Raw genomic sequence first — 17,756 nt, forward strand, 5'->3', positions numbered from 1 at the left:
TTGCTTGGTCCCAAGGAAGAACATAACAACTTGTCCGATTCCTCCAACAACTTGTCCGATTCCTCCAACTTGTCTGATTCCTCCGACAACTTGATTGGTCCCAAGGAAGAACACAACAACTTGTCTGATTCCTCCAGCAGTGTGTTAGAAGCTGACTGTAAGTCAGTCAAAACAACAAAAGTCATAGTGACAGACAATGATGTACCCCAGATAAGAGTAAGTCAGTCAAAACAACAAAAGTCATAGTGACAGACAATGATGTACCCCAGATAAGAGTAATGTTAAAGGGGAAGAAAATCCATGGAGCGATACTGGATGGAGGCTTGGGAGTAAACATACTGTCAGAATCCACAGAAAAAGAACTCAGCCTCACAAACTATGGCCATGCTCCTTTTGTTATGAAGATGGCAGATCAGTGCTAGGTCTAGCCCCTACGATTAGTCCAAGGGGAACACATTCACATCATTGGATATGATTTCCCTATCATTTTTCTTGTTCTTTTAATGGAAAATGAGGGATCATACCCAATGCTGTTAGGAAGACCATGGCTCTCACAAGGCAAGATCAAAGACGATTGGCATAGAGAATAAATCACAATCAGAAAAGGAAAAAAGAAGGTGAAGATCTCCACAAATCCAAAGAGGGAAGTCAATCCACCTATCAGACCCCTATATGTAGAAGGATTGAACATGCTGGAAGGAATCAAAGAGGGTGAGGAGAAAAGAATCCTTAGAGAAAACCCACATCTCATATCCTTATTCCAACTGGACAAAGAAAAGATTGTGTCCAAATACTCAGTAGAAGTATTGAATGTCCAACCAGTGGAGGAAGCTGCAAATTGACACAAAAGTAATGTCAAAGGAACAGACAAGAGAAGCAGAATCTTCAAAAAAAGAAGCTACAACTAACACAGAAGTAGTGTCAGAAGAGCAAACAAAAGAAGCTGAAGCCTTAGGAAATTCAGAAGAAGACCCATCAGCCAAGGGGCAAAAGCAATGGATGGAAGCAATGTGCTGCAAGGATAGGGAGTACCAAGAATCCATCCATGTACAAGAAGAAGAGCTCAATCTGGGGACACAGGAGCTCAATCTGGGGATAGGGAGCAAGAAGAGGAGCTCATGGAGCTCAATCTAGGAATAGAGGAGGAATTGTAGACAATAAAAATCACTGCAAAAATGGAAGAAAGAAGCAAGGTAAACCAAACTCCAAGAACTGTTGATGTAGTATAAAGATGTCTTTGCATGGAGCTACACAGATATGCTCGGCATCGACCCAAGCTTCTACCACATAAAATAAACCTAAAGGACGATGCAGATCCAATCAGGCAATAATGGTATAGGATGAACCCCAACTATGCTGCCAAGCAAGTCCAGGAGGAAATTAACAAATCACTTGTGTCGATAGGATTCATCCAACCAATAGAAAAAGAAAACTGGCTAAGCTAAATATGCACAAACAGCTTTAGATAAATTTCAATAACATGGTTCGCATTATGAATCAAAGTAGCACAACTGCCCAAGAACGAGCATCATTCCAACAACATATCGTAGAATTCACCAAAAGTGTGCTAGGTGCTTGGGGAGAGAGTAAAGTAACACACTATATGGTAAGTTATACAATAAAAAAATAAACTGGTGTTTTAACATGGACTTTTTCTAATTAAATTCTATTGTCATGTATACAACACATAGTTTATGCACATGGTGCGTATTTCATGAACAAGTATGGATCGCTCCAAGGGATAGAGAAATCACATTATAAAGCAAGAGGGGTTTATTTCAAAAATACAAGACATGGAGGTGGAGCTTCTGCAGGAGGAACACATACAAACTATCTACAAGAGATGTTCAATTGGCTTTATCGCACAACCTTTAGAAGGGTATTAGTTAGGGAGCAGGTCCAACAATCAAAGCTTGCCCAAGAGGCACGCAAGGCTGCAAAAAGTCATGCTCGGCTTGAATGGTTTCAGACCAATGCTCCCCAATAGGCATGGTGCTTGGCATGGACGAATGAGAAAACAAGGGAGGCGTTGGGTTGTGCATGCACCAGCACAAATCTAGATGTAATAAGGCTAAGAAAATAAGTTTAGTTAGGTTTTTTTTTTGCCCAAGTACACCGCACGTGTTACCATGCCTTCACAAAACACAATGCAAGGCACCCAACGAACACATATGGCGACACCATGGAAGAGAGTGACCCCTTGGATTCTAGGACACACCCAATGGAATCACCAGAGTCCAACCCTCCTCCCACAGCAACACCAACGCATGCACATGCAGGCCCTTCTAGTGTGAGCAAGCGCGTGAAGAAGACCCCACAATGCATCCACCCCAGAGATCAAGACAGAGAGGCCGATGATGAGTAGTTCAACTGGGTTGGTGAAAACATTCCTACATTGTGCAGCACCACAGGTGGCAAGACCCTACTACCAAGACAGGGTCCCCTACCTTCCCGGGAGGAGCTTGATACATAGGTACCACAACAACAGGAGGAGGAGGATTCAGACTATGAAATAGACCAAGGAGAGGTTCTTGCAAATGCGCGCAAGCGTAGAAAGGTCAAGCTCTTCAAGCCAAGGAAGTTCCAACATCGCCAACGCACCAACACAACACAGAGAGCTCCAAGGACATAGGGCTCTACAAGAAATCAAGTTTTATTAGAGGAACACTGAGTTGCTGATAATAAGAAGAGCCCCTTTCACTTGCACAGTGAAGGAGATTCTCCAATGATATAAAACAGAGTTCTGTGTGCAAGGGATTGCCCTTGAAGCATTGCAAGAAGCCGTTGAGGCGTACCTTGTTGGGCTTTTTGAAGACACCAACCTCCTTGTAACACATGCAAAGAGGAGTACCATTTGTGCCAAGGACATGCAACTAGCTCGGTATATTAGACGCGAGCGAGACACGATCTAGAGATCTTAGATGTTAACCTACTTTTTGAAGCAACTTGTTTCAAACCCCCCTTTGTAACAAGCCTATCTGGCTTTCATTTGTAACCTTATGATAATTTAAATTTTAAGTTTCTCTTACAATGTCTTAGTGTCATCATGTTTGTTTAACATGGAGTGTCTATCATGTTCCAGTTTCTCACCCAAGGCATCAGAAATGCTCCTTCATGAAGAAGACCCATAGTCTCTTCAAAGGAAGGGAAAGGAACTCGAAGAAAGATGTTATCTTTGAACGATTCAAAAGAAGAAGGCAATTTACCAAGTAGCTTGTGGACCGGATCGCTTACCAATGTACCAAACTCTTCAAGTTGCCGCTTGATTCGATTGAATTCTCCAAGCTTCTCTACTATGTTGTCGGATTCGGAGATAGAAAGCTTATCCAAATCTTCTTTCAACTTAGCCATCTTAACCGTTGAAAGTCTTCCATATTGCATTTGTATAGCGTGCCATAATTGTTGAGCCATACTCCTTGTAGAGAGAAATTGAGACACAACTGATGTAGACATGCCATGCACAAGTAAAGCTTTGGCCCGTGCATCCATATAGGTTTGATATTGAGAAGGCACCATATGAGGAGAAGTGATTATAGACCACCCCCCGGCGCTTTCCAAAAGAAGTTGCATAAACAAGGACCAAGTGTGGTAGTTGTTTGAGGTAAGCTTTTGTGAATCGGAAAGACTTGGAAGACTCAAAGATTGAGTGAATGGGTTAAAGGGCTGATATGATTGAGTGGGGAGAGGAGTAGTAGTGGAAGTAGTAGAAGGAGGAATCATAGTAGATAAAGTTGCCATAAAAGGCATAGATGATGTAGGGGGATATACCATAGAGGGCATAGAAGTATGTGGATAGGAAGGCATAAAGGACAAAGAAGAAAGAGTGTATGGATCCATAGAAGGTAATGGATACGACGGAAAAGAGAAAGTAGAAGCACCTACCGAAGAAGGAATTGCACCAACTTCCGTTGTAGTAGTTGCCGGTCCACTAACCGTCGTAGGAGATGTAGGATCCATAGTATCTTCAAGTTTGCCTTTGTCTTTTGGAGTAGAGGACTTCCGAGATCCCATAGGGAGAGGAGGGTGGGAAAACACAAGGAAAGAAGTGTCGTACCTCCAAAAACGTAGCCAATAGATGGACTGTCCACCAAGGAAGTATCTCCAAAATATGCACAAAGATAGTGTAAAAACGCAGCCACAAAACGCAGCCGATATATGAACCAATAGACTCCGTAGAAACCACCAAAAGAGGGCTGAGAATATAGCCTTAGGTAGAAGGAGTATGGAGGAGTTGATTGTCCACAAAAACGCGAACACAAAGTGTGTAGCAAAGTGGAATTTTTAGCCGGTAGAAAGGTGTAGAAAAGAGGATGAATATGTACCTCAAAACACCATGAAGAGGGCTGAAGTTGATGATGAAAACGCAGCCAAGAAATCTCTCCACAAGAAGCCTCCAAAAAAAACGCTACCGCATGTAGGGAAAACTAGTTGGCAATGTTTTCACCGCAAGTAGAGTTGTAGGACTCGGATTGAAGTGCTTTAAAAACACACTTGTAGAGGATGGTAAGGAGCTGGTTTGAAGCCTCTTGCATCATTGAATGAGTGCAAGGATGATGAGTAAGTGCTTCTGCAAAAAACGCAAGTAGAAATTCTGCATGCAGGCAGTCTGCGAAGAATAACTCAAAAACGGTGAGGAATTTGCGAAAACTTTCTTCTGCAAAGTTGTAGACCACGATGATTCCAGTAGGTCTCGCGGGCACAATCCTCAAAAACGCATTCGTTTAGCAGATAATCAAGAATGAAAAAACGTAATTGAAAGCGGGGTTGTTGAAGAGGACTAGAGGTAGAGAAGAAGAAGGATAAGGAGGCTCTATGTGCGCCACCACCTTGCTCTGATACCATGTGAGAAAGAAGAGATGAGAGAAGAGACAATGTACTCAAGAACTCATCAATGAACTACTAGCCAACTTGATTAGAAATAAACTACAATGCCTCATATATATAGGAAAGTTCCTCCACCCTTTCCTCCTCCACCCAAAAAATGTGTAAATAGGAAAAAATGGAAATGAATGCTATAAATTCCAAAAATGCCTAGAGGCTAAAGAGTGTGCCACTAGCGTGACACCATCTGGAGATGACACCTATCCAACAGCCTTGACATTATGAGGCCCGAACAGGGCCTAAGATGAGCCCAAATGGCCATGGGAGGTGGGTAAAACTGTATAATAGTTTTTAGTTCATCTTTATGGGCTGACTCTACACCGCGAATGATGGCATCGACTATGGCCGTGGACCTATGAGGTCATGTCATGGCCATGCCCCGTGTATACATGCCTATCTAGATACATGACCAGCCCCTTCTCCACACAATTCATCAATCATCACCTGAGTTTACTCCCTAGCTTCTAGTAGCACACAAACTCTTTCTTAGCAATTCCAGATAAGCCACATTGAAGATCCCTTCACATAGTAGCACACGGGTGTGGAGCTTTGCTGTCTATCATATCTCTACACCAATACAATGTTCTTCTCTATCTCTATTATTGTGCAATTTGAGTTTTAAAGTTTTATGTTGTGAAATATCCTACTTCATTCTCTTGTATACACTACACGTTGTATCATCTTACAATGCATTATGTTACATGGGAGGTAGATTCTCATAAAGCCAAGTGCTAACTCACCTCTGATGTTGCATGAGTGTTGCATGGGAGGTAGATTCTCACAAAGCCAAGTGCTAACTTACCTCTGATGTTTTGTACTAGATTGCAAGAACTTTGTGATAGTGGGAAAGATCAACCTTACATGATATTAAAGCTAAGAAATATTTTTGTTTTAAAAATTAAAAGGGCATTGAAAGTAAAGAGATACAACGACTAGCCTATTCAAGCCAAGCATAATGTAAGAAACACAACGTAAACATTTTTGTTTTAAAAATGAAAAGGGCATCGAAAGCAACGATATATAATAAACTAGCATATTCAAGCCAAGCATAATGTAAGTATAATGCTTTGCATTACGTTACACTGAAATAGGTACCAATTTGCAGTGCTTTCAAAATTGAAAGTGTTTTTTCTAAAATTTGGGGAGACTTTGTGCCACCTCTCCACTATGTATGGTCTTTCTTTAAACTACACATTAAAATTATACCACAAAACTTATGTATATTACTAATTATTGAAGTACGTTGACAATCTTGATAACATATGTTTCTTTTCATGCAAGGGTTTGAGGGCATTGAGCTTCATCATTATACAATTATATCACGTGAGGACAATGGTGGGCCTTATATAATCTTTGTAAGACACACACACCTGATTCTTTCTTATTTAAAGGTTACACTCACATGCACTAAATTCACCCTATTGGTAAGTTGTACACCTTGCTCTGGAGCTTCCTTCGGGCATTGAATTTGATGAACATATCTCATATATTTAATTGAGGAAACAACAACTTTGTTTGTAACAAAAAAATAAAACATTATATAATAATAATTCTTAATCATAGTAGATGGAATAGATTGCTAGTCAGTAGTTTAATAGTTAGGAATGATATTTCTAGAGAGCGAGTGTGGCGATCATTGGAAGGTATTGACACGTGTGAGGTCGACGTGGGCGAGTGGGGTATTACTCTACGCGTGTGGGGTGCATGACCCCGTATGATGCGGACGAGGTGCGGTCGAGCTTTGCATGCATGGAGGGGGACCTGTGCACAAAAAATGGGAGATTATGTGGGGGGATGGGGGCATTGGGGGGGCTGGAGAGCTTTGAGGATATGAAGTACCTGCGTGATCAAGACGATGAGGAGAGGGAGAGCAAGAGGGTATTACCTGATTGGGTGGCGGAGAGGCTCAAAGTGCAGCGAGCTGGGTACAAACAAGAGATAGAAAGGTATGTATGAAAGTCTCTCCTGATCTTGTTAGGAGTCAAGTTGGCCTCTTCTCCATGTGCAATGTGATCGTGTTCTGTTCTAGTAAAATTGATATTGGTAAATGGCTGCAAGATGACATCTTCCATGATAGGGTGGTCTCTCAAGTCTTTTACTTAGGTAAGGGGTTCTTCGACATTTTATTCATTAATGGGCAAGTAGTAGTCTCTGAGATCTTTGCAAGGGCACCTCTATTCATGGGACTCAGACACGTCCATGCAATTCCTTTCGATCCTCTTTTTGATGTAAACAAAAATTTAATAGAATCTTGCCCAGTTTGGGTGGAGGAAGTAGGTTCCCCCCCCCTTGGCCTAGGCCTGCATTGAGTGATATTGCTAGTGCTATTGTTCTGGTTCTATATTTGCCAAAAGATGAGGTAGGAGGCCGTCAAGCCAATGGCATTTGTATATCATGGAACACCACGGTGGAAACTCCCAAAACCCTAGAGATAGATTTAGGGGAGCTCGGTAAGTTGGAGCTAAACTTAAAGTTTGGGCCATTTTCAAGTGCTTGCTTCAGATGTGGTGGGTTCGGGCACATAGCAAAAAATTGTGTCAGGGGGGGTACATGAAAAACTAGATAGTGAGGTAAAAGAAATGGGAGAAGGTTGTGGGGATAATAGTTTTAAGGGAACGGAGACATGCATTGACAGGGTAGAAGAAGGAAAAGGGAAGAGGCCTTAATCAATGAAGGGGAAACTCAAGTTTGGAAAAAAGTTAAGGGGAAAACTAATTTGAGACAGGCTAAAGAAGAGGCTAGGAACGCTCTCAACAAAGGGGCTGTTAGAGAAAATTAAGGGAATAGGTCTCAAAGAAATTTGTGTCCTCTGTGTATTCAAATCCTTTTAGCCCTTAGGGCGATGGGGATAGTGGGATTTCTTATGTTCAAAAGTTTAAGTGGCAGGTGAAGGAGGCTTGAAAAGAGACACGTAAAGATGGGGGTGACATAGGGAATAAGGAGGAAGTGGACATGGTGCCAGAACAGCCTTAACATGAATAAGTCATCAGAAGTTAATGGATGTACATGGAATGTTAAGGGAATTAATTTTATTTATTTTTTGCTTTTTGGGGAATAGTTAAGGAGTGGGGGTTTTCTATTATGGCTATCTAGGACCATAACTTGTTTGGTCGAAAGTCTCTTAGAAAAGATAAATATAAGGATTGACTGTGCTGTATGGGGGAGTGAATGATGGGTTTAGTGGAGTGATGACTATTATAAAAAATAGCTTAAAGCCTAGTATTGTAGCTAATCATCCTAATGGTAGGATCTTGGTGGTGGAGATTCTAGTGAATGGGGAAAGAATGTGGGTAGTGAATATTTATGGGGCCCATAATCATAAAATTAGAAGTGGGATGTGGGAGTGGATGGCTAATCTAAATATCCAAGGGAAATGCATTATTCTGGGAGATTTTAACATGGTTGAGAAACAAAGGGATAGGTATGGGGGGAGCACTATTTTGATGGCGCAAGAAAAGAAGAGGTGGGAGGAATTAAGAGGGAGAATGGGATTGATGGATGTGTGGGATATGGGTGATTGGGGATCCGACCTTGGGCATCCGACCTTCGGCATACTTATTTTAGCCTACAATATTTTGGCTCATCATCTAGAATAGATAGATTCTTTCTCAACCAACAAGCTATATGGGTTCCTCACACTCTGAAGATGACAGTGGACTCCAACACTGCTTTGTTTGATCAAATGCCCTTGAAATGTGATTGGCATACAACTAATTGGGAGGACGCCAAATTGAATAAGTTCCCCACAAGGAAACTAAGAGTGACAACCTACTTCTCAAGCATGATCATGCTCTTTGTTAGATATACTGAGGAGGCAATCGAGAGACTTAAAAAGAGAGGAATTTCCTAGGGCTCATGGAGGCATTTTGCTAATGAGATGCAGGGTATAATAAGGGGAGTTGGGAAACTGAGAGTTGAGGAAAAAAGACAGGAAAGGAAGAGATGGAGTGAACTTCTGGAAACTCTATAGAAAAAGAGACAAATAGGGAAACTCACAGATGAAGAAGCTGCTTTGTATCTTAAGTGTCAAACATGCTTGAAAAGTGAGGATGAAAAATGTGTCAGGAGAGAGGACATCATATATAAATGGAAAACTTTTAATAATAGGAGAAAACCTGATAGGTATCTTTTCAAAATGGTTGAGGAGAAAAATTGTAAGGAAATAATGGGAAGGGTATTGGAGAAAACCTGATAGGTATCTTTTCAAAATGGTTGAGGAGAAAAATTGTAAGGAAATAATGGGAAGGGTATTGGATGAAAATGGGCAAGGGTTGGAAGGAATTGACTTGATTACCAAAAGGTGGGTAGAATTCTGGGCTCCACTTTTAGTTTGAAAGAAGACTTCTCATGTAGAAGGTTTCAAGCTGAGAACAAACTGTTAGGACTAATTAACAACAGAATGGACCCTGATACAACCAATGGCTTGAGAGAGAGATACATGCCGAAGAATGCTGGGTAGCCCTTCAAAAGCTAGGGAAACAGAAAGCCCCTGGTGGGATGGGTTGTTAGTAGAATTCTTCATTGCCTTTTGGTGGTCACCATCATTAAAAAGACTTAGTTTGGAAAATTTGTAGAGAGGCTTTGTAATACTGTGTTGAATGCTTACATCATGTTTTTATGCCTTGTGCTGCTAGAGTTTGGGAAGTGTCATTGACAGAAGATTGTGAGTCCTATAAGGGATTTTTTATGGAGGAATGGAAGCTCTAACAAGAAAATATTAGCCTAGCTTGCATGGGATAAATTAAAAATACCCAAGATTGAAGGAGGTATTGGTATTCTGCATCTTCCCTCTTAGACTATAGCAAGGATTGCCCTATTTCTTCCTAAGTGTCTTCAGTAAGAGGATATTTGGACTAAGATGTTGAAGGAGCTTGTCATATCTTCTCAAAGGGTAGATGGCAAGGTCTAGGATGGAAGGACAAACTGTTCTCGTATGCCCCCCTTAAAATCACAGGTTCTCCCTTTTGTAGAATGCTTTTCAGTAAATGGAAAGAGGCTCTGGGGTTGTTGGTATGGGATGGATGCTGCAGAGCTTCAAGAAATTCTCTATTAAGCCTGGGAATATGGTGGACCTACAAATTTAACCCTACTTTAGCCCTTCAGGGTCTCATATTAGCTAAGAACTTGAACAATAATGGGTCAAGGAGGCTATTTGATTGCTGGGATAGGATTTCAGTGGGGTGGAAAAAGAGCCTAAAATCCCAGCTAGAAGCGGAAAGTGGGGTGGGATTTGAACGGGGTGGAAAGAGTCTGAACAGTTAGAAGAGGATTTTTGATTGTCTCCCAGGGAGGGGTAGTTAGTCAGACAGGTGCTGGAAGAGGTACAAAAGGGTTGGACTTCTACAGCCTTTGATGAGTCTTGTTGGATAAAGGATTGAGCTTGGTACAATGGTGTAAAGCTGGATAGAGGCAACAAAAGATTTATATAAGGAATTGAGGAAAAGTGAGGAGAATGTGAATTACTGAAAAAAAAATTGGAGGGTAGATTAGAGCCCAAATAGCATGGAGAAAGAGATAGAAAGCAATATGGGAGATTGACATTCCTACAAAATCTCAGGTATTTCTTTGGAGAGTATGCATGTGGGCTCTACTCATTGGGGTCAAGCTGCTGTGTAGAGAAATTTCACTAGTGGTTGCTGTCCTAGGTGCAAGACTGCCCTTGAAGATGTGAAACATGTCTTTTGGGACTGTTCAGCTATCAGAGGAACTTGGACCAGAATTGGAAATGGGTTTGCTGTAAAACAAGGATACAAGGCCAATGGGGGGATTGGATCTTAGGGAGATGGTCAACTAGTGATGGAGATGCTGATTTGATATTCAACATAATCAGGTTTTGCTGTCTGTGAGAGATATGGAATACCAGAAACTGCACAGTCTTTCAAAAAGTAACCAATCTAGGGATAGATGTGACAGAGCTGATGCATAAATGTATATACATGTGTTGGTCTTTTTACTATGTGAATAATTTGAATAAGGAAGAGATGATGCATATGATTTAGGCCTTGAAGGCATAGTTTGATTCCTATTTCTTCTAGGGAGACTTTCATATATACTAGGTTGAGCCTAACAGGTTTTCTCTATGTTTTTCAATTCATCAGAGGGTTATATCAGAAGCCAAAACTAGTGAAGTTTGGGCCAAAGACCAAAAGGTGGCACCTCAAAGAGAAGCAGATTGTTTACACTTATGTGGCCTTTATTGAGAACCCTATTGGAACCAGAGCAGTAGTGAAAATTTGGACAAAGAAGGTGAAGTTTTGGAGAAGCAGCCTCCTAAAGGTTGCACAACTGAAGCCATGATCGAGGCTTGTATTCAGTTAGGGTATTAGATCTCTTGGAGGCAGTCTTCTTTTGTATTAGAAGATGATAGATGGTCTTTAATTTGTGATTTGCTGAACATGGTCTGAATATACAGTTGGGAAGCTGGATATATAAAGATGTAAAGTTGCTTTTTGGTAATATATATATATATATATCTATTAGTCCAAGGAAAAAGAAAAAGGAATGAGATTTCTAGTAAGCATTCAAACTGCTAGATAGCGATTTGAATGCATGTTGTTGGTCCAAAAAGAAGAAGTTAGCATTCAAATTGCTAGATAGCAATTGGAATGCAAATGTGAACAGGAGCTTTCTTTTATTCGAAATGATTAGTCTAGCCAGTGAGTTTAGTCTCGTGCTGTCATCTCATGTGCACTACCCGTGTCATAGTTGGAAATACTTTACACGGAGGCTTCACGTCCAATGTTTTGGACGAATTGAAAACATTTAGGACTCCAATGTGGAATTATGAGGGTGATTCCGTCGGCATAGCAGGCTGCAGGTGGCTTTGTCCTATTTGTGATTTCGGTATCTCGGATCTTTTTTAATTTTGCAAATATACTTGGATAGGAGCAGCTATGGCAAGGTTCTCTGCAGCAACCAAGGTCTTGTGTACTTCCTTCTCGGTGTTTCTGCTGTTGAAATGTTTGTGCTAATTTCTAACTTTTCTTGTGTGTGGTGGGGGGAGCAGGAGAATAGAGGGCAGACGAGTTGGTTGGCTTCCGGCCTCCGCGCAGAGAATTTTATTCCAGGTTTAATCCTAGGGTTTCTTCTTGGATTGTTTGTGGAGCTCCCCAAACGTAGAAACACAAGCCCAAGTCTGGATAGTGAAAATAGTGCTCAAAGGAAGCGAGGTATCGCCCATCCTGTGCCAGCCTCTACTGGTGAAGAACTGAAAATGGTAGTCCCATCATTCTTTGCTATTGCTTGATCTCTTCCCATGGCATGCTTTTAATTCTGTATTCCTTAGTGTTGCCTTGCACATGTTTCTTTATAGCACGAAACACTGCATTTTTTGACATGATATTTTCAAAACTGTCTTTGCTACAAATTGGGATAATTTACAGCTTCATTCATTGATCGCTCAAGGTCTCTTGCCTGAATACTTTAAGATCTTGTGTTGAACCAAGATCAGCTTTACACAACCCGCGAGCTGATGAAGAAGTTAAACACAACACAAAGGTTCGAGTGCTGGAGTTGAAGGGTTGTGATAGTGCCTAGGGTATTTAAAATTTTGTTTAACTAGTTTGTAGTTGCTGACGCAGCAGCCTCCTTTAACCTACAAAGCCTTCCATGTGTGACTGATCTTTTGTCTCAGATGTTTGCCTCCCTTGAAAATATTTGAAAGGGGAGCTACATTGTTGGAAAACTTCCCAGTAAGCCTAAAACCATGCCTCGGGGGTCTTTAACATTTATACTATTTTTTCTTCACAAGGAATAGCCGGATTATCCATACACAACTTCCAATATTTCGATAGTTAAAGTACCCAAATGCTTTGAAACTTTTGCCTCTTGTGGTTACTAATCTTCCCCACACAGGCCTTGAACAAGTGTAACAACCTAGCTCATCTGGTACATTTGCGGGTACAAAAATGTGCTACTGGTTTACGCACAACCCCAAAATAATTCAGCTGGTACATGTGGGATCCAAACAGGCACAATACCAACAACAAATATAGCACATGGAGCAGGTATGTCACATGCACACCTGCTGTACTAGGGTGCCGCGTAGACATTCTGCAGAAAAATGCAAGGTTCAGCTGAGAACCAGTCCATTCAGGGCAGCAGATAAGCCAAACGAAGGTGCTTTTCTTTGTGGGAAAAGCATCCCTTCAGGTCCGTCCTACTTTGCAGATTCAGCCCATATTGTAGTTCATTTCAGTTTGCAGCGATATCAGCAACTACATTGGCAAGCAGTGGGGGCCCTTAAGTGGGTGATTGGGATCCAGAACCGAGTATTGTGCACCTCTCTCTCTCTCTCTCTCTCTCTCTTCCATTCTCTCTTCCCAAATTAGCAAGTTAACACACTCCTTAATCATCATTAAAAGCTTGTGCTACGTCTCATGTAACATTAACATTAGAGCTTTTGTCTCGTCTAGAGGCAGTTCAACCACACCAATGCCCATGCATTAGCATGTTACATTGGTATTAAAGCATCTAGGGTCTTCCTAGGCATCATATTTGCATGAGGGTTTGCAGGAAGTGCATGCAACAAGTTAGGGTTTGTGTTTTTCCATTTGCAGCGGAATTAGGATTTGCCTATTTGCATCTACGATTAGTTTTGTTCATTTGCATTAGGGTTCCTTGTGTAGTTCTTGCATGTAACACTAATTTTCCACGTAGATTGCACCAAGTCTAGGTCCAAACTCTGATAGGCAACTGTCATCTATGGAAGATATACTTGCCATCAGAGAATGGTTTTGGCAACAAGATGAGGAGAAGTATTGTCGAGATCAAGAATGTCAAGCTTTATGCCACAAGATGTTCAAGAATGTCAAGCTTGATGCCGCAACATTTTGGATCTGTTGGAAGCTTTTATGAGGCCAAGTATAATCAAGGAAGCAATTATGGCAGTTAAAGTTGATAAGAGTGCCGTAGTTGGAGACCAAGGCCAAGTCGAGGTTGACCAAGAGGTGTAATTGTCGAAGTCTGCAAGGTCCACACCAGTTCTAGATCTGGTCTGGGTGGTAGAGGGGGTCGGTGGGGGTGGCAGAGGGGGAACGGATAGGGGAGGCTGAGGGAGGGGGAAGGGGGGGGGGTTGGGGAAGAGACAGAGGGACGAGATTGGGGGGGAGGGGTGTCACGTGGACATATCTGTATAGCAGGTGCAGGACGTGGAGTGGAAATTGGTCCCATGTGAGCCAGCGTCTTGGTTCACATCCAAGCCTTCCCTGCCTATGACTCCTGCTGGAGCTCCATGATCTAGTCTTTTTCTATTGCAAATTAGGGATTAGCACCTGTCCGGGATGAGTCAGCTAAGGTTCCACTCTAAGCGTCCAAGGTGTACAAGTCCTGGACATGGTCTTGGCTAGGTGTGCATTGTCGTGCACATGAAGCGGTGCCAGTCCGTATTGTGAGTCACCCTCTGGAATGATGTCAGGTGTTCCGGGGTTTGGGCTTGTAGCCAAATACTAGGCACGTGGGTCTTAGGAAGCATGTAGATGGGCAGCCCTTTGGGCTACCCTAGAAAGGGGTTTACATCCCTTGCCTTAGAGAAGGGATAGGCCTTAGGCCACCCTTGTGGGCCATCTTGGGGGCCATAGTGCCCATGACCTTCACCTTGGCTGTCTTGGCCCTTGGAATTTTGCAACCCTCTATGAATGCTAAGATGACAAAATGAATTCCTAGCCTTGCTATTTATAGTGCCTCTAGGTGCTGGTCGGTTGGCATAAAACACGGTTGGCATGTTTATATTCTCCACGACCTGCCAAACTGCCTTTAAATAGGTGCCTCTTTCATATTTGTGCTGGCTGCCTCCTGCTGTGCTGTCCAGACTGGTCAAGGCTGGCCGACATGTTGCTGGCAGCCCTTGTGTCATGGCCGCCTACTGCTGGACTACCTGTGAGGCAGGCTGGCCGATAGCTTGTCCAGGCCATCTAGGCATGGTTGCCTTGCCTGCCTAGCCATGCTTGGCTGTTGGGCAATGGCCAAGAACCAGAATATTTTTACAGATTTGCATCATTCTAATAAAGCAAATACACCATTCGTGTTGGGGGCCCTACAAGGGTATTTGGGACCCAATACTATGTCCAACGCCCCCCCCCCTCTCTCCCTCCCTCTCTCTCTCTCTCTCTCAGAGGGCGCTACCATTGCCTTTTTAGAGAGGGATTTGGACCAGTGGCTAGAGTCATGGACTTTTGTGATCAGCGATGCTTGGGTTTTTATCTCCTGGAGATCCGCAGGCTCAGAGAGTCCATTATGAGGAGCAGACGCCCGACTGGCAGGGAGTCCACATAGAGACAGATTACTCACTTCTTTAGAGGGACTACCCGGGAGGACACACAGCCGACAGCCCAACAGTGGGCACCCCGTGGGACTCTAGTTGAGAGAGCTATCCAGTTGGGCAGATCCAGATGCCCGAGGGTTCGCGGATCCTTACATCAGAGACGGTGCCTACACCGGAGGATTCAGAGCATCATTGCGAGGCATCGGGCTCGTCCGACCAGGCATCTCACTATGGCAGATATCCAGGCCATCCGGGAGAGACCCATGCTAGAGCTCCTAGGATGATTACCACTCCAGCCATATACTGTTGTACTCACTGTCACTTTTGTACTCCCCCATATTCATGTATTCATGTATCCATGTACTCATGCACCCCATTCTGACTAGTAGCATTAGCTTCCCACTCTCCCTAGTTGCTGCTTCCAGATGCTCCCTACTGATGTATTGTAGGACTAGATACTTACCTTCAGTCCTTTCTTTTCTTTTCCAGATAGTGTATCAGATGTCACATGGTTGTAACTTTGGTCTCATAGGTCACTTTGGCCTTTTGAAGACGTCAATATAACATTTCATTTCATTTCATTTCTCTCTCTCTCTCTCTCTCTCTCTCTCTGGAGGACCACCCCTTTCGGTGTGACTTTTGTCCCTAGAAGGACGGTTGGTTTTTAGCCTCTAGAAGCCTCCGGAAAGTCTCCTACACGCATAATGGATGGTTTTGTTGCGTTCCCGAAAAGGAAGTGCATATTCCCAAAATGGCGAGCTTCGACGAAGAGAGAGAACAAAGAACTCCGGAACAAGAAGCACCAGGCAGTCCTTCAAGGACGGCAGACATGAGTGTGCACGAGATGTTCCAGACGATGATGCGAGCAATCGCAAATCAAAGCACCAGGTTGGAAGAGCAGAAGGCGCAGATCTTGGCCTTGGAAGGAAGAACCCATACTCCCGCCCCCTTTTCTTCATCTCCTCCTCTCTCTCCTTCTCTTTTCCAAAACCCAATAGTAGATCCTCTTCCTAAGTATAATGGTAAACTCGATCCCATAACCCTTTATTCCTAGTTGCATCAATTTGAAGCTTATTTTGTTGCTGTTGAAAAAAAAGATACTGATAGAGTGTTGAGATGAAGTACAATGGAGGAAAGCCCCCGACTTCCCAGTCTTGCACTCCTAAAGCACCCTCCTCGGGGAAAAAAGGCTAGAACCAGATGGGGTCTTTTCCTAGGACAGAGCGGGAGTCTGTGGCTCCCAGAACTCGACTAATGTGCCCAAGCTTACTCCAGACCAAAAAGCTTAGGTAGGCAAGATCGATGGGAAATTAAGTCTAGAAGAGACAGCTCAATACAAGGAGGAGGGTAGGTGTTTCTTTTGTCACACAAAAGGACACACTTCGAAGGATTGTCCAAAGAAGACTACCACTTTGTAGACTACCACCCTAGTCTCCACTGCTTTCGTGGTGAGTCCCACTCCCACATAGACCCCAGCGGTCATCCCTAGTTCTTCGGGACCCAGATTCTTTGGTTGGTGCAATTGTTAGCTGGGAGCTCAAAGATAAGTAGAAGGGCGCCCAAGATGAGGAGTATGAGCACAATGAATTGCTCAAGACGTTTGGCTACATAGGTGGCCAAAGAGTCATTGTCTTGTGTAACTCGCGGCAGGTGCCCGGGGGACTAGGACCTTTGACACACTTGTTGATACCATCAATGCATATTAAAACATTTAAACATGGCTACAGCCTTAACATATATCCATCATCATCACTTTGCATGAGACATAAAAGCTAGACAAAACATCCACAAATGCTGAAAGTGGAGCTTGCACATGTGACACCGCATAGAGGCCGGAATGGGCCGACCCCTCCCTTGGAGTATTTTATTACCCAAGGAGAATAATATCATGTACAAGCTTTGAGGGCCTTACTCTCCCCACGGGAGATGCCGGATTATCCATATACAAATGCCATAACACAGCCCAATACGAGGCTACCAAGCCGGAACACAGGCTGTAGAAATGCCGAGCCAACAATATAATCCATATACCTCCGTGTGGGTACTGATTCTTCCCCAAAAACCACGGGTCTTCATGCAATAGAGCTGGTACAGCAAGTACAACTCTCCATTCAGTTGGTACAGCAGGTACAATGGTTGGTACAACAGGTACAGTGGTTGGTACAACAGGTACAGTGGTTGGTATATTCGGTATGGTGGCAAGTATATCAAGTACAAATGCTGGTACAGTATGTACAGTGACTAGTACAGCAGGTACAGTGGTTGGTACAGCAAGTACAGAAGCTGGTATAGCCGGTACAATGGGTGGTACAGTAACAAGTACAAAGGACTGGTACAGCCAGTACAATAATGGCTGGTACAGTAGGTACAAAGGCTGGTACAACAAGTACAATGGCTAGAAATCATAATAAATGATTAAATACCCTTGCCTTCAGTATTTCTTCGCGATGGAAGCCTCCAAAACAGTCCCCAACAGCCGGTATTCTTCATGGGCAGCCTTCAAGAGAGAGAGAAAGAGAGTAGCCATCATTAGGGCAGCCTGTAATGGTGGTAGAGGCTAGTGTGCAGCAAGAGAGCCTCTATTAATGAAGAGAGAGGACTCCTTTCATACTGT

The 17,756-nt window shown here is 43.0% G+C and overlaps 1 protein-coding gene across 4 annotated transcripts in view; it reads left to right on the top strand.

Annotated features, from left to right (window-relative positions):
* Positions 1-11,562: 11,562 nt before the first annotated feature.
* The window catches only part of LOC147610180 (Peptidyl-tRNA hydrolase II (PTH2) family protein), a 90,293-nt gene continuing 84,099 nt past the window's right edge, over positions 11,563-17,756 (top strand). The window contains exons 1-3 of one of the 4 annotated variants that reach the window (XM_086786249.1): positions 11,600-11,674; positions 11,738-11,801; positions 11,888-12,097. In XM_086786249.1, coding sequence (XP_086642375.1) covers positions 11,775-11,801; positions 11,888-12,097 — 237 coding nt within the window. In that variant the 5' untranslated portion in view covers positions 11,600-11,674; positions 11,738-11,774. Of the gene's footprint in view, positions 11,802-11,887; positions 12,098-17,756 lie in introns of all 4 variants that reach the window. The other 3 variants (XM_086786248.1, XM_086786251.1, XM_086786250.1) reach the window with 3 other exon arrangements.

Source organism: Cibotium barometz, chromosome 49, assembly GCF_041138505.1.
Source record: "Cibotium barometz isolate CiBa-2024 chromosome 49, ASM4113850v1, whole genome shotgun sequence".
NCBI classification, from domain to species: domain Eukaryota; kingdom Viridiplantae; phylum Streptophyta; class Polypodiopsida; order Cyatheales; family Cibotiaceae; genus Cibotium; species Cibotium barometz.